This window comes from Erithacus rubecula (genome assembly GCF_903797595.1).
Source record: "Erithacus rubecula genome assembly, chromosome: 1".
Taxonomy (NCBI): Eukaryota; Metazoa; Chordata; class Aves; order Passeriformes; family Muscicapidae; genus Erithacus; species Erithacus rubecula.
This window is the reverse complement of record NC_136658.1, coordinates 105,111,275-105,136,328: the sequence shown is the minus strand read 5'-3', so window position 1 is coordinate 105,136,328 and position 25,054 is coordinate 105,111,275. Positions and strand designations below refer to the sequence as shown.

Here is a 25,054-nt window from a genome sequence, read left to right as displayed (position 1 = left end):
TTTTAATAGGTTCCCTTTGTGACCCTTTCAATAAACAGAAAAAAGCAGAGCACATGCAGTAACCAACTACAAACCCTCTAACACACACACACAATTTTGCAAAGAATGCTTTATTTTAGGTGCAGTAAGCCCTGTACAATTCACAGCCAGTGACTTGTGGCTTGAGGTACTGGACTGTCAACAAATTAATTAATTCAAAAAGTACTTTTAATTTAAAAAATAATAGCTAATAAAGATACAAGACAAAATCATTCGTGATTAAAAGGTCATTGATATGTTTCCACTGGACTTTCAGCAAAATGTTATAGAAAGTCTTGCATTCAGGCAAGTGTTACAATGGAAAAGTCTAATCTTTTTTCAGTATCAGTATGTGTTTGATCTAAGTGACACATGAAATCTCATTAGAATTTAAATACATATCTTAGCTTTTATTGAATTGCAAGCTCTGTAAGTTTATAATATGTAGCACTGCAATTACTGATACTATATGTGGGAGCTCTGCCACACTGTATCAGATTCTCTCATGTCTTCTGAAAAGAATGAAAGATATCAAACTCTTATTACTCATGATTGATATAAGCATTCACAGATATAAGTTTGCTAAACATTGCAACACTGTATGAATTAAATGATAAATGAGAAACCTTTGCACTATATTTGCATGCTATTACTTTTTATCATTAAAAAAATACTTGAATGTCAAGTCCAGGAGGTGCCTGTGTGAACATTTCTCTGATTTAAAAGCCTGACAGAGAAATGGGAATGACCAAGCTCTGATCCACACAAGGACAGCTCAGAGCCTGCCTTGCAGAGCACAATGGTCTGGGCTCCCTCTCACTGAACATTTGCCCCAGGGTTCCAAGAACAGTAAATGTTTAACTTCCCTGGAAGCAGAAAGTCACCTGCTGTCCTTCCATTACTTCTATAACCCTGTCAGCTCACAATTAATAGCAACAGGTTTTGATCAACCAACAAATCCCTGGGAGCTTCTGGCCTGCCAGTATGGCTTTTAACATACAGAGGGGTGCAGTGTATAGAACCATGGAATCCTAGAATATGCTGAGTTGGAAGAGACCCATCAGGATCATCAAGTCCCACTCCTGGGATGGCACAGGACACCCCAAGAGTCACAGCACCAGCCTGACAGCATTGTCCAAACACTGCTTGAGCTCTGTCAGGCTGGTGCTGTGACCACTGCCCTGGGGAGCCTGTTCAGTGCCCAGACACACTCTGGGGCAAGAACCTTTTGTTAATATTCAACCTAAACTTTCCCTGACACAACTTCAGGCCATTCCCTTGGTCCTGTCACTGTCACCACAGAGCAGAGAGCAGTGCCTGTCCCTCCTCTGACCCTCACAAGGAAGCTGTGACTGAGTGAGGTCTCCCCTCAATCTCCTCCAGGCTGAACAGACCCAGTGCCCTCAGCCCCTCCTCACATGGCTTCCCCTCAGGGCCCTTCTCCATCCTCCTGTCACACAGTGGGGCACACACTGCACCCAGCAGGAGTGGCCAGGCTGATCCAGAGAATGGCTGCAGTGCTGGGCCATCACCCCCCATCCCCTGTGTCCCTACCACATCCTCCTGCCAGGAAATCCCTTGCTTCCCCTGTGTCTCTAAGGCCCTGTCCGTGCTCCATGCCAGGATGAGTGAGGCAGAGCTGGTCATCAAGATGGATGCATTGCTGTGAGACCCTGGCACAGGGTGCCAGAGCAGCTGTGGGTTCCTCACCCCTGGAAACATTCAAAACCAGGCTGGATAGAGCTCTTAGCAGCCTGCTCTGGTGAAAGGTGTCCCTGCCCATGGTAGGGGGATTGGAATAAGTTGATCTTTAAGGTGCTTTCCATCCCAAGCCATGCTGTGACTGTGCATGGGCCAGCCAATCCTGCACATCAGGGCCCCAGTGCCACCCTGAGTGTCTGTGTGAGGGATTGCCTGTCTGCAGGAAAGCCTGAGGTCAGAGACCATGCTTGGGTGAGACTTACCAAGCCTGTTCTCTTCCCTTTGCTATGAGGAAATTTGTCACCAGGTTTAAATGGCAGAAGTTGAAACCTGCTGAATGAAGAGAATAAACACATATGAAAATACTGTAGCTTTTGCTACAGTAGGAGCCCTCTCTATCCCAGACATCTTGTTACTCTTCCCAACAACCCCCCTGGCCCAGCTTTCTCCCTCCCATAGTTTTGGTTTTGCTACCCTAACAGATTTCTGGAACCTACTTCCAGTTCCTTCAAGCTTCAAGGTTTTGAATTTAGGCACAATGCTCATACTTCCTAGAAGTACTTGTGTCAAAAATGATAGCACTGCCAATTCCAGAAAGGCAACAAGTAGCAGGAAACTTAAATATTTGTTTTTCACTACTATTATGTAGGCCAGTCAGTTGGTTTTTAACACCTCATGCCCATCTCCATCAGTTAAAATAACTGATCCTGCCAAGTCTCCCAACAGCACAATTGCTGTGGGTGCAAAACCATAAGCCTTGAGCTTCTGAAATTTCTCTGTAGCTGCTCCTCCTTTCCCTGAAAACATTATCAAGAGCTTCTTTCCCATGCAGCCATGTCAGAGAACTCAGCACAATCTGTGCTACAATACTGATTAACTTCTCTCCAAGAGGAGTGGAGCAAGGCAGATACACTGAGGATATCCACCCCCCAAACAATGCTGAAAAACTCACCAAAACCTCAGCTTTTCTGAGGAAGAATTCCAACAGAGGCAAAGTTAAACTGCATCAGGATTTGCCATCTGCTTTTTCATCAACAAAGTCTGAGCTTGTGCCACTGAAATCAATGGGAACTTTATTACAAACTAAATAGGAAGGGAAGAGATGGGAAGGAGGAAAAACAATTTTAAATCCTGTATTCCTAAGTGAAAGTTCTTATAAAGAGCCTAATCAGATTTCTGTGCATGTAAGTCAGTATTTTCTTCATTAGTGCAGCTAGTTGGCCATAAGTACATTGCATTTATTCATGCATCTAGAATGAAAAAAAAAAAATTGCATACATTTGGAAAAAAAAAAATCTTTGAAATGAACAGACAAGATCTTAAAATACATTAAGCCAATAACTTATATCCCAATATGATCCAGAGGGTACTTATCATTCTATCCTTTCTAAATTCTTTATAGATTAATTTATATAAACAGAACAAATATTTATTCCATCTGTATTGAAAAAAAACCTCAACAAATAAACAAAACCCTCTCAACTAATCTAAAAAAAAAAAATCAAAAGTTATGTATGAACACATTTTAGTGATTTTAAGAGTAAAAAATTCTCAGCTGACAATCATCATCCACCCCCAGCTCAAAGGTTCATCTTACTGTGACTGAAGCAGCCCACAAACCTGGCATGGCTCACAGCTGCAATACTGCCCTTCCTACCTGTATGGGCTATTGCTATTGTTATTATTTAACTGATTACACACTTCTCAGGTTGAAAAATGTTTCCTTTAGTATTTAACTTTCCTGGAAAGAGATGTGTCAGAGGAGAGGTTTTTTTAAAGTCTGCACTTCATACAAAACAAATAGGACCTCTCCTTCTATTTAGTAAACTTGGAGGAGTTTGGGTACTTATTGTGTTTATTTCAAGGATTTCTTTGTAATCATAAGGCAAGAATTTATGATTTAACACTTGACTGCATCATGACACAAAACACCCAGGATTTAGTTTCCTTACACAGTCTCCTTTGGTAACCAGTAACAATGCATCAATCTTCAGCTGTTTACAGACCTTCCCTCTCCCTCCCTTCAGAGGTGTCAGCTGATCTGTAAAACAGAAATATGAAAAAGTTTCTAATGCTTTGTATTTATCCCCAAATCCCACTGGATGCTGTGCTGCTCACGGCTCCCTTTTCCCTCTTTAACAATGACCTCAAAGGACAATGTTCCACTAGTGCTTCTGGTCTGGATCCCCCTCACCAAAGTCCTGCGTTTCCTGAGTCATTAGGAAGGGATTGGCCAGACCCTGCTGTTCCTTGACCTCCCAAGAGCTGCATCAGAGGCACTTCCAGGTGCCAAGTCTATAACGTGGTTCTCCTTCCCCCCGGATTTCAGTAACATGAGCAGATACAGGGGCAGGGAGGTGATCCTGCCCCTGTGCTCAGCCCTGTGAGCATCACCTGGGCTGCTGTGCCAGCTCGGGGCTCCTCAGGACAGGAGAGACACGGAGCTGCTGGGGCGGGTCCAGGGCAGGTGACAAAGATGATGGAGGGGCTGGAGCATCTCAGTGAGGAAAGGCTGAGGGAGCTGGGGCTGCTCAGCCTCGAGCAGAGAGGGCTGAGAGGGGCTGATCCCTGTGTGTCAGTGTCTGCAGGAGGGCAGAGCACGGACCAGGCTCTGCTCCCTGGGCCAGCAACGGGACAGGAGGAACCGGCAGGAGCTGATGGAAGTTCCACCTGAACATGAGGAAGAATTTCTTCATTGTGCAGAGATCAAGCACTGGAACTGATTGTCGAGAGAGGGTGTGGAGTCTCCCTCACTGGAGATATCCCAGAACAGCCGGACACAATCCTGTGCCATGTGCTGTGGGATGGCCCTGCTCGAGCAGGGAGGTGGGACCAGATGGCGCACTGTGGGCTCTTCCAGCCTGACCCATGCCGGGATCCAGCGGTCCCGCGGCGCAATGGCAGCGCCATCGCCGTGTCTCGAGTGTGTCCCTGCCTGTGTCCCCGTGTCCCGCGTTCCCTCTGTGTCCCCAGCTCCCCTCTCGGTCCCGTCCCCGTGCCCGCCCGCGTCCCGGTCCCGCTGTCCCGCCCCGCCCGCGCTGCCCGGAAAGGTTCCCCGTTCGCTTCCGGTTCCGTGCCCCATCATGGCGGCGGCCCCTGCGCCCGGCGGGCTCTGAGCGCTGCGGAGCCGCCCCGCTCCCGCCGCCCCTTCCCCGCTCCGTCCGTGCGGGGCGAGCCGGGCGCGGTGCCGGCGCCGCCGGGAGCCGTTCCCGGGCTGCCGCGCGGCTCCTGCCCGGGGCCGAGGCGCCGCCGCCGCCATGGCGCCGGTGCAGCTGGAGAGCGCCCAGCTGGTGCCGGCCGGCCCCGCGTCAGCCCCGGCCCCGCCGGCCCCCGGCGCCGTGACAGCCGCCGCCAGCCCCGGCTACCGCCTCAGCACCCTCATCGAGTTCCTCCTGCACCGCACCTACGCCGAGCTCACCGTGCTGGCCGACCTGTGAGTGCCGCGGATCCTCCGTGCCCGGCTGGCGGTGCCGCCTGGCCGCATCCCAGGAGGATGCGGAGGCCTCGCCGGGGATCTGACCCGGAGCTCATAAGGGGCTGGAGTAGGGGGAGGTGGTCGCGCTTTCCCGTTCATAAAATGGTTTGGGTTGGAAAGGACCATAGAGATCAGCCAGTTCCAACACCCTGCCGTGGGCAGGGACTCCTTCCCCTCGGCCAGGTTGCTCAGAGTCCCATCCAACCTGGCCTTAAACACTTCCAGGGATTGGGCATCCACAGCTTCTCTGGGAAACCTATGCCAGTGAGACCAGCCGCACAGGGGAAAAAAAAATCCTGATATCTAACCTAAACTTACTCTTTTTCCATTTGAACCCATTCTCCGTTGTCCTGCTCTTGTAAATACCCTTGTCCATTCCCCGCCTGGGGAGGTGCCTCTGCAGGCAGGTTGATCTCTGCATCAGGCTCTGTCCGGGGCACAGCTAAAGCTGCTGAGTGATCTGTCCTAAACAGAGAAAATGACTGTGAGTGCTGAGAGCAGCTGCAGATTGGCTGCTTAAATGCCAAGTTACTGCCAAAAACCCCCATCTGTAGCACTGGTATTAAAATATGTGAAATTGGAATGTCCGAAACGGAGATATTTTCAAATGCTGAAACTTCTTGACTTACCTCTGTAGTATTTAAAATACCATTTGATTATTTTTGGGAAATAAGTTATTTATATTTACTTAATGATCTACTGTGCTGATGTTGTTGTGTTTGAAGTGGCAAAACAAAGGGATGTTTTTGGGCCAAGGAAAACTTTCCTGAAAGCATTTGGACTTGGAATAGACCTGTATCCCCCTTACTTTTTTTAACTGTAGAGGCTCTTGTGAGGAAGCTGTGTGTTTCAAGAAATGACATACAGAACAAATGGGAAAAGATAGATACATCAATTGTACCATGTCTGGTAAGGGTGCAAACAGAAGTTTGCCTGACATAAGTTAAAAAATGTTCAGACTCTGGAAAGGACAAGGAATTTTAGAGTTTTAGTTTGCTTTGAAAAAACTTCAAAAATACCAGTCAAGAAGTCCTTTCTGTATGTTTATGGTTTATGTAGAATGATTGATCAGCAGCCTTTATCAAGCTTTTCAGTTAATTTGGCCATTTCCAGTTTCCCTGGTACAGAGTAGTGACAGGTGACCCGTGGTGTTATTTTTTATATACTTTGTACTTGTGTAGAAGTTCCTGTAACTGAAGGTGGCTAACAACATTTCTATTTGTCTGGAATGTAATAGAATGATATATAATGTATCTTTCCCCCCCCCTCCTTCTTTCTTATAGATTACCAAGAAAGACTGATATGGAAAGGTGAGTTATGATAAGAGAATCTGTAATGCATGTTAAAATATAGAACTTGTTTAGGTTGTCAATATTAATACTGTTGTTGAAATAAAGTCTTTTTCACATAATTTTAGATTTTATGTGTGAAAATAAGCTTTGTCTATCTTGCTGTCCCTGCAGAGTTTCAAGATTTTTCTTAGCATTAGCAATTTTTATTGGTGTTTGGGTTTATAGTTTTTTGGGCTTTTTTTTTTATTATTGTTGTAGTAGGTGAACTCTGTTAAGGATGTTTTTCTCTTCATGAATCTTGAAGCAGTGAATTGACAGTAAAGCTGACGTGAAAGGTAACCGGAGAATTTAAATAGATTCTAGTTAGTGTGATAAAAAAATGTTTTGTTCAGGAGAAACTGTTCAACAATGACAACAAGGTAAAAACCTCTATTCTGAATTTTTTCATGTTACCTGCTCTTTTTTATCATGAAGACAGTTTTCTGCTTCTGTTCTATGTTTTGAAGTGTCAAAATTATTAGAGAGCAAATGTAAGAGACCAGACCACTATCCTGCTGAGATGAAAAAGATCTATTTACTTTTCTGTTTCTCTTAATAAATGAAACTTGTCAGAATATTGTTCCCTTCATTTGTGTTGACATATTAATTGATCTATATTTCTTTAGAAATATATAAGAACTATGATATTCCTAAGAATCTTAATAAAGAATTCTGTGCACCAGGGTGATCATTAATTATCTCAAACCTTCCAAAACTCTCCACATAACATGTGGAATTAATTCCATTTTTAAGGAATCATGACCTGAAATGATTACTTGTATCCCTTTTCCTTCTGCATAGTATTTTATTAAGAGAAACAGTGTGGGTTTTGATTTGGTTGAGTTTGGATTTTTAATTATCACAGTATTTATGAAGAAATTACTTCCCACTTGGGTCATGAGCTACCTTGTACTCATGGGCAGGCTTTCCCCATCTAGATATTTAGCACTTCTAGGTAAAATTGGATTCTACTCTGTTTGGCACATGGGTATGGGGCAACTACTTAAACCCTGGTGGATTGGAGAAAAGAAAATAAGGCAGCCTTCAATGTATGAAGAATGTCCTACAATTGAAATTGTCTTGAAATTAAGTATTCACATACTTGTTAGCTTTGACTTACAGCTCCTCTTGGTGGATTGGATTTCCAGCTCTTAGAGGAGCTTATCTGTAGGAATGTGGCTTAATTATCCATATTTTCTCCAGCTTTGAGTCTGTAATGGACTCAGTAGTTGGGCTTCAATCTGTTTCTTGGATCTAGAGCCTGGTGACATGGCATATATACTTTGGTGAAGATGTGATGGTGTTATCCTCTAATAAAGTTCACATAAAATATAAGTTCTGTACTGCAATGCCTGTTTGAAAGATGCTGGGATAAGAAAAATTATGAGAAATTATACATCATAGTATAACATAATGCTTTTGGGGGGGTAATTTTTTAATTATCAATTGTAGGAATAAATAATCTTATAAGGAAGTGGTTGTTAAAAAACGTTAGTGGTGAGAAAATTAATAGTGCTGAGTTGTGGAGGAAATCCAGGGGCTTTCTTCTTGGTAATGGAGACTGGATTTTGCTTAGTATCATTATCTTATTCTGGGTAACTTCAGTCTTTGACCATATCACTGTGTTTCCTTGTTTTCCTCACATCTAACTAGTTTTTCACTGCATTTCTGAAAAGTGTCTGGTTCCATCCTCTCTAAAATTCCCCTTTAGATTCTTGACAATGTCAGCAGGATCTTGCCACAGCCTTTTCTTCTTAAGCAGGAGCAAATTCAGCTTCCTCAGCCCATCCTTGTATTTCACATGTTTCCTACAAATGTAAATCCATCTTCTGATCTCCTCTTGATCACAGAGCAATTCATCCAGTAGAAAGCAATTTGTTGATCAGGGGTGGTTTGCCCTTGGCAAATTTCTAATGGTTGTTTCCAGGCTCATTTCATGCCTGGTATTTATCAGGACATAGCTTAGAGAAAGATTTGTTCTATGAAATTTTTTCTTAACTGATCTTAGGCCAAGTAAGCTATAGGTCCCAAGATCCTCATTTACCTGCTTCAAGAAGGACATGGTGTTTGCCTTTTTGCCTTTTTGATCAAGAACTTTGATCACTGTTGGTTTTGGAAATTATTGATAGAGAGCAACTTTTTTGTTTCTTGTTTTGTAAATAAACTCTTTCCTGAAGTTTCATCTTCCTTGAATATTTGTTTTTGTGTAGCCCAGCATGAGGTCATATACCTATAATGAAAGACAATGCAGCAAATTTGAAGGTCTTTATGTTTTATTAGAGAAGTAGATTCCCAATGCAGTTGTCATTCAGAGATGATAGTGGTGGTTCTGGAAGCAGGGTTCTGTCAAATCAAAGTAACAGTCTTCTCTAACTTCATTTAAGTGATATTAATGGAACACTTACTGGAATACTCCATCTAGATTTATCAATTATTTTCATTATTAAATTGTTGGACTTTTTTGGGGGCTGTTTTTTTAAATTTATTTTCAATCACAGAACATCAGTTTGAATTTTCTCCTGCTATCATGCTGCTTTCACCATAGATCCTTGACATAACTACTGGATTTTAGCAACTTCTATGTGGAGTCTGTCTGAGAGACTGCTGGCCTTCTAAAGTCTCCCTGTAGTCATCTTTCAAATCTCATAAAATTTTCCTGAATCTTTCAAAATTCTCAACATCCTGTTTTCATAGTGTGGTTACTGTTAGAGCAGTGTGTATAGCAGCTTGTCCACCACTTGAAATCTTAATACCAGGCTGAATGCCATTCCAAAACATGTGCTCTAGAACACAGAGAAGTTACTGGCTTAGTGCCCAAGTTCTTGGATGAGGTTCACAGTATGTAATGGAAGAAACAGGACCAGATGGTATTAGCTGTGCTTCTGGCCTTACATGTTCATCTGCTACAAGCAGATTATGCTTTACTTGCACAAAAGAGTTAACCTCATTACACCAGCACTCTCAGCAGAATCAGGCTCTTTTTGTGTCATGAGTTTGTGCTTTACAGGTTGGGATTAGGAGATGCAGCTTCTGTTTGGTAGAGGGCAATATCTTAGGCAATAATTAATGTTCGTTTTGTCCAAATGCTTCTGCTGCTTTAGAAAACCATATCAGTAAAACAGCTCCAAACTAAGTAGAAAACCATAGTGAAATTAGTAAATTGAAGTCATAGAAAGGGAGGAAAACCTCTATAAACTGTTGATGAAGTGATATTTCAGTGTGTGGTATTACAGATCTACACTTTGTAGATCTTTGTGTCTCATCTGATGCATCTGCAATGTAGATATCTAATAAACCATAAAAATCTGCTGTTCCCCATTGCATTCTCTTTTATAAAAAATAGCTCTGAAGACATGCAGACATGCAGTCATTTTGACTATCTTGTACAAAAATGGTGGGAAGAATATTGAGAGTAAGTTCTTACCTCAATTTTTTTTCAAGGCAGGAATGGAAAGCAAAGTTAAAAGTGGGGGATTTTGTGGTCTTCCCCACCACCATCCTATATTGTAACATAGTGTCTGAAGATACTGTAAAAGTGATAGAATGGTATTTTGTTTAGTATCTTATTTATTCATTTATTTATAGTGAATATAAGTGTATTGTTACTGTCAGGTCCTGTAATCCTTGGATATGTTGCCTACTTTAATCTTAATCTTAAGCCTTGGGGAAATCCTATAAAACGTGTAAAGATAATTTAGTTGAGCTCACCATGGAATTGTTTTTCTTACAGTCAGTGATTAATTCCTGTGAATATGCTTTTTTTTTTTCCCCAGACAGTCATGATTTCTTAGAATCTATGTATGTTGTTAGGTATTTGCAACAGTGACTTTTTTCCCCTCATGCTCTTAATCAAACAAGCCACACAGTACTGATGCCTGCATTACCACAATTAGAAGTTATCACTACAGCTCTTTTTTTTTCTTTTAATTGGCACACAGTTAGATTGCAGCTTTATTATATATCTGAGCAATGGCTTAATGTACTTTGTTTTGGTTTTTTTCTCCAGGAAAATAGAGATAGTGCAGTTTGCCAGTCGCACTCGCCAGCTCTTTGTTCGTTTGTTAGCCTTGGTCAAGTGGGCTAATAATGCTGGGAAGGTGGAAAAGTGTGCGGTAAGTTAGAGACAGAGTCTGGCAAGAAACAGTCTCTGAGGGATATGGGATTTTGCTGCACCCTGATTTCTTTTTACTACAGAATTTTTTTAAAAAATCATGTTTAGAATTATATAATCTTGTTTTTTAACAGTTTGTGTGCTCATCAGTGGCATAAAATGAAAGGCTTGTCTGCACATAGTTTCAGGAATGATTTGGGTTAAGATGACAGGGCAGGGAAGGTGGTCATCTGAGTGTGTTAGTTCTTATTATCACTTTCATCCTGATCTTGGATAAATAAGAATAAAGTCCAGAATGTTGTAGAAAAACAAGTCCCTACTGATTACAAACAAGTATGGTTGCATTCCAGTAGCAAACAGCAGATAAAGAGCTGTGAGGCTGTGCAGATCCCCCACAGCAGCAGGAATGGCATGTGGATTTTAAGTGTCCTTGCATGTGAATGTGGGAAGTGGCCAGAATATTCATTCTTTCTTTGTTTTGTAAATGCAGTTACTTGAACTGGAAGTGAAGGATAAACTGAATATAAAGAACCATTGATTTGTGCATTTTTTTGACTTCCCTTTTTTTTTTCAACTCCTTGTCCTCTGCAGATGATATCAAGTTTCTTAGATCAGCAAGCCATCCTGTTTGTGGACACTGCTGATCGTCTGGCATCGCTGGCTCGAGATGCTTTGGTTCATGCTCGGCTGCCCAGCTTTGCCATCCCATATGCAATTGATGTTCTGACAACTGGATCCTACCCTCGGCTGCCCACCTGCATTAGGGTAAATACCCCTGGGGGGTGTGGGAATCCCCTGTATGGCATCAATTGCACGGCAATCAAACTAATTGTCTGTGTGCAGATGGAACTGTAGCTCAATACAGGCCTAGTGCCAAGTCTCTGCAGTGTCAGTTTCTCATGCAGAACACTTCCTGAATAAGTTACATTTTCCCAGTAAAGCACTCCCTCCATATATTTAGTTCCGCCAAATTTGGTGATTTTATTCAGTGGTCAGTCTTGGGTAAAATGTAATCAGCTAGAAAGCAAATCTGAGTACAAGATATAAAACTTCACTGGGCAATGGCCTGTACTATTTATATTTTCAGACTTCTGGTCTGGTTGGTTTTCACAATTGCTGCTATCAATCTCTTATATCTGTTTGAGATACATAGACTTGTTTGTGTTTATTGTAACAGGATAAAATAATCCCTCCTGACCCAATAACAAAGAGTGAGAAGCAAACCACACTTCATCAGCTAAACCAGATCCTTCGCCATCGACTCGTGACTACAGACCTCCCTCCACAGCTGGCAAATCTTACAGTTGGTAAGAACTGGAATTACCTTTTGAAGGATACATCATTGCAGGCTGATATAAAAATGTTGTTTCAATGCTAAAGTAAAGCTAAATGATAACTTAATTGAAACCATTAAGAAAGCTTCACCTATTAAGAATGGAATCCTGTCTCTGACATCAAAATATGTGGGGTTTTTCCCTGTTTGAAAAATGAGAGCACTGATAAAATTGCTGAAATATTATTTATTTTCAAGAAGAAATCCTGTGCAGGTCATGCCAAAAGGTTTTAGACATTGTCTTGCTCTTTCAGCAAATGTTTTGTAAAACAGTCTTTGGGCTATTTAATTTAGTTTTAAAATCAGTTAAACTGTTAAGTCCTTCTGCAGAAACTCTTTGAACTTCAGTATAAACAAATCACTCTATGTTGCTTTTTTTAAGCTATTTTGATATTCATGTTCAGGCACAGAATTTGTTGATATTTATGCATGCCTGTTGTTCAGTGGCTCACCACAGTACCAGAGCTCTTGAACTGTTTTGAGATCTCTGTTTTTATTTAGCCCAAGCAGTGGTAAACACTAAGACAACCTCTAATACAGGAAGGATGGCTATAAACTGGACTGGGTTATTGCAGATTCACAGAGAATAGGGGGGAATGGACCTAGTTCATTCTTTTAACCAAGTCAGGGTTAGCCATTTGTAAACCACTCCCCACAGACCTAGATCAAAGATGTTTCTGAAGAATCTTAGTGCTAGTTTTCTCTAGTCCCTGTATGAGTGCTTGCAGTATTAGCATTAGAGATATTTTTGTCTAATGGAAGTATATATGAATGATATATGGATAATATGTCTGAGTTCTTGAGAGTTTTCAGTGACTAATATTTTCTGTTTTGGAGTTTGGTTTGTTATAACAGCATGTCTGGGGTACTCTTGAAAATGAAACTTCCAGAGTTAAATTTTGGCAGGAATATTTCTAAATGTCTTTAGTTGTAAAGGTATATAACATAGTTTGTTAAATGATTGAGAAGGTTGACCTGCATGTCAGAGTAAGGACTTGTACTTACTTGTTTGCTCTGCCTCTCATTCTTTTTATGACCTTGCTTGCATAGTTTTAAAGTCCTTGCTCCCAATTTGTGAAACACATAGCAGTGTTCACAGGTGTGAGGATGTACATGTCAATTAGATTAGATAAATAATGTGCATAAGCTTTGCTTGTTGTGTATATATAAATTCTGCCAAAGATTATGTTCCTCACATGACAATGGATTTATGATATTCTAATATTAAATAAATGCTTTGCACTGAGATGTGTTTTCAGGGCTGGATTTCAGCCTGGGCTGAGATCCATGTTCTGAATGTCATTTGAATATTGCTGAAAGCTTTCATTGTTGATAGTAGCAAAGAATAGGAATATTTCAGCCAGATGTTTTGTTTGTCAGGCTGGTAGTCAGTGTTACAGAAGCACAAGTGTTAACAAGTTACCAGATTTAAAAAGTTAACTTCAGGACAGTTTGTACATCTTTCTGTGCTGCTTATTGACATTGGGTCTATTGCAGACTGTAAAATGTTCACAGTTGCATGGAAACATAAGCAACAGAGCAGAAATGATAGGGAAGTAATCCATTATCAGTGCCAGGAGCTACCACACTGTGATTTTTTAGGCATTTTAGGAGGCAGAGTGAAATAAAGCATTCTTTTCTTCCTTAGCCAATGGCCGTGTGAAGTTCCGAGTTGAGGGTGAGTTTGAGGCCACCTTGACAGTGATGGGTGATGACCCTGACATCCCCTGGCGCCTTCTCAAGCTGGAAATTTTGGTTGAAGACAAGGAAACTGGTGGTAAAGAAAAAATCAAACCTTTAAAAAAAAATCAAACCTTTACACTTTCATCTCTGACACTGTATAAGTCTTATTTGTGATGGGGTTTCTGCATATCACCACTTAAGAGAATGAAGTCATGTGTACTTGTCCTGTTTTGACCTTCCTTTATAGGCTTTTAATAGCTTAAAAAAGCTATACAGTGACAGTGTTGTAAAATGACTGACATTTCCACGGTAAACCAAGAATGTTGTTTTGTTATAAAACCTGGTATGGAAATTGTTTGGTACAGTTGCATCTTTTTTTATTTTTAATTTATCAATTCACTGAATTATTTTAAATACCTACTTTCCTGATGGCTAACGTGATTTGTTTTTCATTTGCTGAAGATGGTCGAGCCTTGGTTCACAGCATGCAGATCAACTTCATCCATCAGCTGGTCCAGTCCCGGCTGTTTGCTGATGAAAAGCCCCTTCAGGACATGTACAACTGCTTGCGTATCCTTCTGGAAGGGGCTTCTGAATTAGGTGTTCAATGTAGCCCTCCTCTCAGTAGCTGGAAGTCAGGAAAGATGGTTTCCCTGCTAAGCTTGGGGGAAATGTCTGGACATAAAGTTATAGTGGCCCTGAAGTAAAATGTTGGCCTTGAAAGTGATAATTCTCAGGTGTTTGCATGTCAAATTTAATTGTACACACTAAATTAGCAAAGGTAAAGGTGAGGTATTCAAGGCAGCAGGTTGTGTGGTGAGTCCATTCAGCAGCTAATTTTGGAGATGAAATACAGAGCTGATTTGGAAGTTCTGGGAGCTGGCAGTTCTTGCTACCAAGAACTGCAGCAAAGTACAGTTCATGAGAGTGTTTTAACTCCATTGTATCTGTGTGAATAAGGAGAGAAAATCATCAGGACATCACAGGATGTGCAGTGATTTTCCACTTGAAAAGGGCAGATTGCTTGATAATGTTAAATGGATGTCAGTGAAGCACTTTCTGCAGAAAGAGTCATGATTTTTTTAGGGTGACCGTGGCAGATGGGGTTAGTGGTAACTATAGGGTGACTGAAATTTCTTTGTTAGTAATCATCTTTTCAGTACAAGATGATGACAACTAGAAATCTGTAAAACATGGCTGTGACTTTCTTGTCTAACAGCTTGTCCTAGGTTAGAGTTTAGAAAACCACAAAAAAAAAATCCCTTTGAGAAATATTTGTTGTTGTTTATATGTCTTTATCTCTGGATTAGTACATCAGTGTGTTTTCAGACATCATCTTGTGTGACTTAGATGACAAAAGAATTGATGTAGCATACAGAAACAGGTTCATGTAGTGTACAGATTTCCTGGGCATCTTATATTTTCTTAGCTCCATGCATTAGATTCCTTCTGCCTGGCTCTTCAGCTGGAAGTCTTGCACTCACAAACACTAATGCTGATCCGAGAGCGCTGGGGTGACCTTGTGCAAGTGGAGCGGTACCATGCTGGGAAGTGTCTCTCACTCTCTGTTTGGAAGTAAGTTCATTTCAAAAGGCCTGTTAACAAACAATAAATGAAATAACAGGAGGGATTATATTTACCATGCTTGAGCCAGGATTTTCAGAATTGTGCTTTCTTTTTGATGTGAGACTCCTGAATTCTTGTAATTAAGTACCTACACGTGTTGTGTGATTTGCAAAGAAGTAAGGGTTGCACATTAATGTACAGATATCTAAAAATTGATTAGATCTCTGTCAGAGTTCTACTATATTTATTGCTTGACTTGCACTAGATAAAATTTTAAAAAGCAATCCAAGTACACTTCTGATTGTGTTAAATTTGCAGTCATCTAAAATTCTTTGTGTAGTTACACTTTACCAACAGTTCTGCTGTAAAATGTTGTTGAAAACAAATGCCTTTCTCAGTTCAGCTGACACAATGTTGTTTTCAGCCAGAACACACAGAATCAAGGTTTATCTACTGAAAAATATATTTTCTGTTCTTCCAGTTGCATGGTTTAATTATTCTATTTATTTTTAGTCAACAGGTACTTGGCAGGAAAACAGGGACTGCGTCTGTCCATAAGGTCACTATAAAAATTGATGAAACTGATGTTTCCAAACCCTTACAAATATCTCATGAGCCTCCACTGCCAGTCTGTGATTCCAAGCTGATGGAAAGAGCCATGAAGGTAAAGGTTTTAAAGATGCTGGAAGCATCTAATTTTGTGAATCAAAAACTCAAGTGCTTTACACTGTCAGTTTGTTCCACTTTGATTCTATTTAAAGAGCTGTTTCTAAGATTTCTGGTAAGTAGTTGCTGTAGGTTCTGTAGTGTTTATGTGAGGACCTCAAATTGTTGTTACAAATTATTGGCCTTGACTTAATCTTAAAAATTACACCTACTTCACAGTGCATTATACCACTTGTGAGATGGAATGCTGAGGCTGGGAGGAAACAGCAGCACCATACCAGTTATTGTTAGAGTTTGGCTTGAAATACTTTATAGAGAGACAGTTCTTCCCTTTCCTGTCTTGGAGATTCTCTGAAAATCAGCTTCCCCTTGTCACTGGAGTTGGCTACCTAGCAGTGCTATCCAGTTTAGAAAATATTGCATTATGATTTGGGAATTATGGATATAATTATCAAATAATAATAATATAATATAATAATAATAATATATTATTTCTGTGTTTTATGGAAATCTTTTGCCGAAGAGCTCATGTGGTTTGTTTGTTACAAGTGTTAGGTGAATCTTAGTTTTACATTATCACTAACCAGATTGTATCATGTAGTCTATTTGAATGTTCAAATTCCTCTATTTTCAATGTGGGATTGTTGCAATGATCCAAAATCAGTAACTGCAGTCAACTACCTACTTGAATCGTGCTTCACTAGGGATAATTCTAGATCTTGGTAAAAGATATTTAAGAAAAACTTCATTCTGGATATTATAATAAACCCTCTGTAAGTACCTTAGCAAATGTAGCTGTGATATATCAGAATGTCTGTATGTCATTATTTCTTTCAGTGTTTGGGTTTAGGAGAGTTAGTAAATTGGAGTGAATGGTGTAGTCTTCACACTTTCATTGCAGTTTTTCTGGAGGGAAAAGCTCCCCAGCTCAGATCTTTTGCTTTCTCACAGAACTTTCTGCTGATGGTAACCTCCACCTCCTGTACATACTTTGTATTTCAGCCTCTTCACCCATCATGTTTTCAGTGCTGACAGACAAATCTGTATAGTGAATGTCAAGGGCTACCATGGTTTCAGCTACAGAGGGATGTGGCAAACATAGTAAAGCATATGGTAGCCTTCTACTCCACTTCTGGAGTAGGAATTCTACTGTTAGTGTAATAAATATATACTACACTTACTTCTTTAATAGCCTAAATTAGCATATTTAGGCTACTAAATATAGAGTTGATTTAGTGAAGGTGCTGTATTTATGTGTAAATCCAGGGAAATGCTCTTTATGTACAGCATCTGCTGAAAATCTTCTGGAGCTGACACAGTCTAAGCTTGCTGAATCAAGTCTGCAGCCTGTAGATTAAGATATGAGGCTACTGTAAATTTGAGATGTATCAAAGTTAATGCTGTCCCACTTTATGAGGACTTGCTCTGAGCTTGAAAAATTATCAGCTGTGGTAAATACAGTGCTGTTGTAGTGTTTGAATAATGATCTCAGCTGTAATGACGTAGATGGCACACTGGGTTTCTGTTTGTTTAAGATACTGTATAAAACAGTGGCACAAACAAACATGTTTGTCTGAGCAAGTTCTGCATTAACCTACTGGAAATTGGATGGAGCTATAGAACATGTAGTCACTTAGTGAGGAAGATTTAACCCATTGCAGCTGCTGAGGTGAAATGATGTAGTGGATGGATAAAGACTTGATTTTTAAGGCCTTGTCTTTAGAGGAAGGTCATTCTGGTATGCAAAAGCTTGCACTGAATATGGTATAATTATATATGGTGTATGAACCTCTTCTGCATTTATCTTATGCTAGAGTAAAATTTGAGTTTAATTCAGCTTGAACAGTTTTCAAAGCAATGTGAGGTTACCTAGAAAAAAAGTTTTGTGGTAATCTGGAACTTTGCTTATGTAAAATATGTAAACAATGTGACTGTGATGTGGATGAATGTGAATGCAAGTGCTTTAATTAAGATTGTACAGGTAAGTTATAGGGAATATAAGTGGTTGTATGAGCTTCAGTACTGCCAGTGCAACAGAATCCAAGCCCCTAGATGCTTCTGGGTTCAATAGGATTGGCCATATTCAGTGTCTGTTACTGCATTGTTGCCCTGTTAACAGGACATAAACTTGTTGGATTTCACATTACAGCTGCATGTGTGTTTGTGTAGAGGCAACCATATCCTAATAAAGTGTTGCTTTGGGGTGTTTTGTGGTTGGGGTCTTTTTTCTTTAGCTTAAGCTAGTTACCAATGGCTGAGGAAAAAAAGCTAAGCTGAAAATGGACTAACCTTGATCCAGAACAAGTAGGTCTGCACAGGGAGTGGTAACAGCATAGTTTGTGAAATGTATTTTACATCATCTTCTAATCTTAGCTCAAAACTTCTCTCACTTCCTGCTGCACAGACAGAATCTCATGGTAGCTTATATTTTATAGTGCTCCAGATACTCAAGTTAATAGTCCATGTGGCTCACCACAGTTCTAAGCAAATTATTTCTGAAGTGATTGTTTCATTAAGTACCTTTGCTCCACTGTGCTAATGCAGAAAGTCTACACATCAAATATGAGCTTACTCAAGTATTTTTCTTTTTTACAGATTGACCACCTATCAATAGAAAAACTCTTAATAGACAGTGTCCATGCAAGATCTCATCAAAAACTCCAGGAGCTGAAAGCCATTCTTAAGACCTACAATGTTAATGACAATTGTATGTGTTTTCTGCTGATGTTTTTCAAGTTTATTTCCATTTGTGTTTAGGGATGGTTTCGTTTTCTCGTGATGTTTCTTGTTTTCAGTAATTCAAATTTTAAAAAGTTAAGAGAAACTTGTTCAAATTAACAAAACTTAGCTTTGAATTATAATAGTAATTGATAATTCTAAAATACCCATACATCTAAATGCAGTGTAATAAATGAAGCTGGTAGAACATTGCAGTCTGGCTTGAAGGGTTAAAATTTGCCTACTGTAAAACTTGTTTGTATTCAGAATTGAAAGCAAATCTTTCACTGTTTTGAACTAGTTTTGCATGAGACTTTCCTTAAATTGCTGTTGAAAGTTTTGGTATTTAGATTGGTAATTGTGAAGCAGTAAGTTAAAAGATAATTGAGGATTAATAATCTTCAGATTTGGTCTGCCTTTTCTCATTGGTTTGTCACTGTTGTCACAGGAAAAATTTAATACTCAGCTTCCTCTCTATGTCAGCATTATAATAATATGCAAGTGAGGTTTGTTTCTTTAAAAGCATACAGTTTGTTTTATTATAATTAGCTAAGTTTTAATACAAGCTTGAATTTTGAGTGAAATTCTTAACACCATGTTTTGTTTAGCCTTCATTGAGACAGCTCTCCCAACTCTTGTAATTCCAATTTTGGAACCATGTGGTCGATCAGAGTGCCTGCATGTATTTGTTGATCTCCATTCTGGAATGTTCCAGCTGATGCTGTATGGTGTTGGTAAGTAGGCACAAAACCAGGAGATATTTCATATCTTGCAAGAATCCTGCACTGTGAGATAATTGTGTGGGAACAATTCTGTCAGATCTGTTTTGCTCACAAAGTTTGTGAGCAAATGAACCCAGCACTTGGGTTGTCATCTAGGTATTGGAGTTTGAGGAATAGAAAAGAGGATCTTAGTGTTTAAGTGTCACAGTTCAGTTAAGATTATTTTAAGAGGACAGCAGAGTAATTATTGTTGGGGGTCAATGCAATGCATGTTCTTTATGACTCATGATTCTTGGCTTGTGCTGTGTCATTTCACTTGGACCTGAGTGAGAATTGTATTATGTGACCTTATGCATTTTGAGGAGTTTTCTTAAGAAAAGAAAGGAAGTTCTTTTATTTGGTTAATAAGATCCTGCTGTAGTCTCACAAGCATTATGGATCATCTGTTGCTACAAGGGACAACAAATACAAGTTGCAGCAGAAGTTTCATCTCAGTATGAGAAAGCAATTCTTTGCAGAGAAATGAAACAATCTTTAGAACAACCCCCTGATGGTTTTGGTGAAGTCTGCATTGCTGGGAGATGTTCAAGATGCAGTTAGATAATCTCATCTGTGTTCCCTTTTGCACAAAAGGATTCACCAGGTGATCTTTCAAGGTCCCCTTTGAAGCCTGAACCTGGGCTGTTATATGATTATGAGATTAATTAGATGAGACACTTTCAAGGGAAGTTTGAAGTCTAGTTTGAAGGTGCTAAGACCATTCACCCACCTGATGTTCTTGCAGATCAACAGACACTTGATGACATAGAGAAGTCTGTTAATGATGATATGAAACGAATCATTCCTTGGCTTCAGCAGCTCAAGTAAGTGACTTGATCAATTCACTTAGTTTGCATGGAATGAATCACCACATATATCTGTATTCTGGATGAGGACACTTGCATGGCTTTGTGTTTTACCACAATAGGGGTTATACTTTCAAGGTTGTAAGCCACCTTGAGTATTTGCCATCTCCTCTAAGCAGTGCATGAAAGTCTGGTTTTATTTGGAATTGATTCCACAGTCCTGCTTTAATTTTTCCCTTTATGTGTAGCTTCATGCATTGCTATATGCACACTTTGCATGAAGTCTTTTCACTTTCAAGTAGCAAATCACTTGCTTCCTGAGAATCTCTTTTTCTTTTCATGTTCATCCTCTGTGTCCTTTATTCCACTCTGTTTCTACAGCTGAACTCTACTTGTTTCTCAACAAGAATGATCTCACTTCTCACAATACAGAGGAAAAACCAGGAAGTGGCCTGGGATGATTTAAATAATACCTGTTTATCTTCTAGCACTTCAGCCCTTGCTGGTTTAAGCCTCTAATCTTCTTTCCATAAAGCCCTGAGATTTAAGCACAAGATACATTTGGCTCCCATAAGAGGTTGTAGCAAATAATACAAACACAGTTTGCATCTTCATGAGAACTGAGTTCCACCTGCTCCATCATTTTGGAAATTCCCAGTGCTCTGAATTAATTGCAGGGTGAAATCTCTATTTGAGGAATTCTGCTTCTAAAAAAGAAGTTTGATGATGCATGAAGCATTGGCACCCTGGAGAAACTAATCAACCTCCCTTTGTTATAAATAATGTACTTGAGATAATGGCTTGGGTAGTGCTGCAGTTTCTGAGGAAGCTCAGCAGTCCACAGAATGTCTTTTAGGACAGCTGTATCTGACACATATCTGTGAGAATAAATGTGGTGTGTTGTGATGGAAAGGTGCTGAATGCCCACACTTTCCACTGCTGTTGTTGATGGAAGTTGGAATACCCAAGCCATGCATTTCTGAGCCACTTTCAACCTAGCTAGTCTCCCTGGCCTTGCCACTCTAGCCAAAATCCATTGGAGTAGGACAAAGTTTAATTCCAAACATGAGTATAAATTTGGTGTCTTGCATGCAGCTCTCCATCCCCAAACTTATTCAGGTGAATGAGTTTGTTTATAGCATAACTCAGAGTAACATCCAGCCTCAGTGACTTTTTTTATTGTATTGCTTAGCAGCATATGGGAGCAAAGATTTTCCTTTCAATCAAAAAATGTAATTTAAGATTTCAGATTGTCAAACAGCAATCTGCATGGTTTTTTTGATGTTTTCCTTCTATGTTTTATATCATAATTTCATATTGTAGTATATAAAAATATATTCAGCAAATAATTTCACGGCTTTTCTTCTTGAACTAACAACTTCAGCTTGTTAAGCTGAAGACAAGATGTAAAGATAGTGATGTGTGTATATATATATATAGATACAGATATATAAAGTAATGAAATTTTCTACATGATTTTCCTTTATTTAACCTCTGCTACAGTGATAGATGTTGGCTTAGAATATGATTGACTCTTAATTTGACATTAATGCTCTACACAGCAGTATATTAGAGTCATGAAACCAGTCTCAGGGTACTAATACCTTTATTTCCATGCAAGGTTCTGGCTTGGACAGCAGCGCTGCAAACAGTCTATAAAACATCTGCCTACAGTGAGCAGTGAAACTCTTCAACTAGCTAATTTTGCCAGTCATCCAGTGGGAAACCTTTCCAAACACAAACTATTCATCAAACTCACTCGCCTTCCCCAGTACTACATTGTAAGTAACTGAAAAATGCTTTTGTCTTTTGCTCTCTGTCAAGCAGTTTGTTGTACTGTTAACTCTTAACATTAGCAACCAAGTGATTGATGTAATGCTTGATTCTCTCCTCTCCCTCCCTTCTCCTGTGGGATTGTTAGGCACTCAGGCTCATACAGAAGAAGGCACATACAGATTTATTATTCAGCAACCTTCCTCATTTTCTGTGTTTCCTGAAAGGTTTGGTCTTTCTTCTCTTCTTGAGTACCTTTCCTAGCCACAGTATTAATATATTGAAAAAAAACCTAATGTCTGTTCTTTGTAAAGGAAAGGATGGGAACTGAATTAGATTTACTCCTAGCTTGAGAATCTTCTCCTCAATTTGTTTTGTTTAAATATAGGTTGTAGAAATGTTTGATGTTCCTGGCAACCCCACAGAATTAGAGTACAAGTACCATTTTCTATCTGTGAGCTATGCTGAAGGAGATGACAGCCCTGCCACTGCACTTTTACTACAGCAGTTCAAACCAAACATTGAAGAGTTGGTACTGGACACAAAAAGTGGCAAACAAATGAAAAGTGGTGTCAAGCGCAAGGTACGTGTTCCAACAGCCATTGGGGTGGTTACAGTGCAGGAAAGCTCAACACAGGTTCTGAGCATCAGTTCCAGCTTCAGTAGCCTTGTTTCCAGTGTTTGTGTGGCTGGCATCTTAGTTGTAGTGGTTCTCTGGACTGCTTCCCTAGGGAGGTGCTGGGAAACTCTTTTGTAACAGTTGTCCTTCAGTTCTTGCCAGGTCTTCTCTGTTGCTCTCTGAGCCAAGGCAGAGCTCTGTGCAGAGGGGTGTGTATGGGTGTTGGTATCTGTGTGGTACACTTTGGGCCATGTGTAGATTTTGAAGGACTTGCAGGAGCTGATAAGAGTTACTTCTTGGACCCAGGCTGACATTGCTTAGTGATCTACAAGTACTGTTTTAAGGACAGACTTTGAATTGCTTCAGTCCTGAAGTGGATCTGTTCAGGAGTTTGTGCTCAGGCTGTGATTCATTAAAAACTTAGATGAATTAAGTTATTCTCTGACATCTCTTCAAAGTGTTAACTCCAAATATGCAAGTACATTTGTGTTTATTTTAATTCTAGTTATCTGGAGATCCATGTTCCATAGAACCCAAGAAACCAAAACGGTCGGGAGAAATGTGTGCCTTCAATAAAGTGCTAGCTCATATTGTAGCCATGTGTGATACAAATATGCCCTTTATAGGGCTTCGGATAGAGGTGGGTATTAAAAAAGACTTTGTTTCCTTCTTCCCCTCCCCTGCTCCTGATTCTGGTGTCTGGTTTTGACTATTTGCCAAATTTGTGGTCATGTGCTCATTCTGGAGTTCCCCTACCAGCTGAGCCTGGGTGACTCAGTCTTCTGCACTGTGTTGCTCTAGTCTTGTTAGAGCTGTTTCTCTTAGTACAAAGCACTGCAAAAACCTTGAAAAATTGAGAGAAAAGGGCAATGAGGTTGAAAGATGCACTTTTGGGGAAGGGTTGGGAGACAACTTTACAGCAGATTTGCACAGACCGTTTTTTGGCTTTTCAGTGCTTGAGGATGTGAAACATCTGTCACCCTCGGGGAAATAAAAAAATCCTTGAAAATGTTACAAGTTTTTTGCTTGACTTCTTGCTTGGAATAACATTTTTTCCTGTTCACTCCTAGTTATCCAATATGGACATTCCTCACCAGGGAGTACAAGTAGAAGGAGATGGCTTCAGCCATGCAATACGTTTGTTAAAGTAAGAGGATATTTTCTGTGTTTCATTTGATTACTGTACATATACTTGAAAGAAAAAGGCTTGTTTGGTGGGTAAAAATAAGAATGTCAGGGCAGGGGCAGGATTTTTGTTTAGGGGTTATTTTTCCTTTCTTTTTTGGAGGAATGTTAATACTGTGTGTCTTGCACATGTAAGTGAAACAGTGCTAGAGAGAGGAGAAAATTAGAGTACACTTAGAGCCAACTACTACAGTTTTTTTCCCTCATTAGCCTAAACTGAGGGGCTCTGAAAACAGTTTGACAGTCCTCAATCCTTAAATCCAGGCAGTACTAAGGAAGATGTGGTGATGATTCATGAATATGCAATTTTAGATCAGATCAGAGACCTACATAGTCCATTTGTTATTTGACAATTATGTGAAACTGCAGAGGAAAATGCCAGGAATCCCAGAAAAGACAATTGCATGGTAAAGAGGTTGTAGTGGAAATACCTGAGAATCATTGAGTAATTTAATAGGTTATTTAAGCCCAAGTGCAGGACCTTGCATTTGTTTTCATGGAACTTCATAAAGTTCCTGTTAGTTTGTTCCTCCAGCCATGTGCAAATCTCTCTGAAGGGCAGCCCTGACCTCCAGCATGTTAAGTGCTCCCTTCAGTGTCATCATCTGCAGATTTGCTATTCTTCTGTATCATATAGGCTATTGAAATAGTTATATTGAAATTGTTTATAGGAAGCCAATAGCATCTGCTTCTGTGTTAACCCTGAGAAATGCCAGTCACCACCAGCCACTAACTGTACCTGCAACAAATAAAGTTAAAAGCAAAAAAACACAAACCCCAAAGGTATCTCCTAGAGTAAAACCTTTGTAACTCCTTTTTTTTCTACAGAAATGTACAGTGACATAAAGGCACCAGTTTTTAAATGCATCAGGCCCTACCTTTTTAACTTTGCATATGAGCAGAGAACTTGTGAGCTGAAGTTAAGGGTGGAGCATGAAATTTCTGGTTAGATCCTAAAGGAATTTGAAAATGAGTTTGGCAAGTTTTTTGCTTAAGCTTTATTTAGTCTGTCCCCTGAGCTCAATTCACACATTGGGATACGAATAAATTAGTGAGTACTAAGGGAACTGCCAGGTTGTTCATTGCATGTAGAGCAAGCTTGTTCTAGAAGGCAAATGAATTCAGATTACCACAGAATTTACTTATTTTCATCTTTTTTGGCTTATTTTTCTGTATAAGAGCTTTATATTGGTGAGCTCTTAGTTCATCAGGAGATAAGGACAATTCAGCAGATCCTTTAACAGTCTCTAATTTGCAGGTGTTGAATCCATATAAAAATTAGTTTTAACTCAGAGTGCTTTTGTGACA

At 39.9% G+C, this 25,054-nt stretch overlaps 1 protein-coding gene and 1 long non-coding RNA gene across 3 annotated transcripts in view; one reads left to right on the top strand and one right to left on the bottom strand.

Annotated features, from left to right (window-relative positions):
• Positions 1–273: 273 nt before the first annotated feature.
• On the bottom strand, positions 274–3,931 carry LOC306800204. Its single transcript, XR_013773772.1, has 3 exons — positions 3,672–3,931; positions 1,983–2,052; positions 274–530 (listed from the first exon to the last, which is right to left on the bottom strand). It is a non-coding gene; the product is annotated as an uncharacterized lncRNA (long non-coding RNA).
• An 847-nt stretch (positions 3,932–4,778) lies between these two features.
• The window catches only part of MED14 (mediator complex subunit 14), a 34,426-nt gene continuing 14,150 nt past the window's right edge, over positions 4,779–25,054 (top strand). For both annotated transcript variants that reach the window (XM_079301987.1, XM_079301986.1), the window contains exons 1-16: positions 4,779–5,152; positions 6,478–6,504; positions 10,532–10,637; positions 11,228–11,401; positions 11,814–11,943; positions 13,618–13,746; positions 14,115–14,222; positions 15,095–15,227; positions 15,732–15,882; positions 18,480–18,591; positions 19,211–19,336; positions 20,109–20,187; positions 21,791–21,950; positions 22,331–22,525; positions 23,067–23,201; positions 23,632–23,708. In XM_079301987.1, the coding sequence (XP_079158113.1) occupies positions 4,977–5,152; positions 6,478–6,504; positions 10,532–10,637; positions 11,228–11,401; positions 11,814–11,943; positions 13,618–13,746; positions 14,115–14,222; positions 15,095–15,227; positions 15,732–15,882; positions 18,480–18,591; positions 19,211–19,336; positions 20,109–20,187; positions 21,791–21,950; positions 22,331–22,525; positions 23,067–23,201; positions 23,632–23,708 (2,018 nt within the window). In that variant the 5' untranslated portion in view covers positions 4,779–4,976. The remainder of the gene's footprint in view (positions 5,153–6,477; positions 6,505–10,531; positions 10,638–11,227; positions 11,402–11,813; positions 11,944–13,617; positions 13,747–14,114; positions 14,223–15,094; positions 15,228–15,731; positions 15,883–18,479; positions 18,592–19,210; positions 19,337–20,108; positions 20,188–21,790; positions 21,951–22,330; positions 22,526–23,066; positions 23,202–23,631; positions 23,709–25,054) is intronic.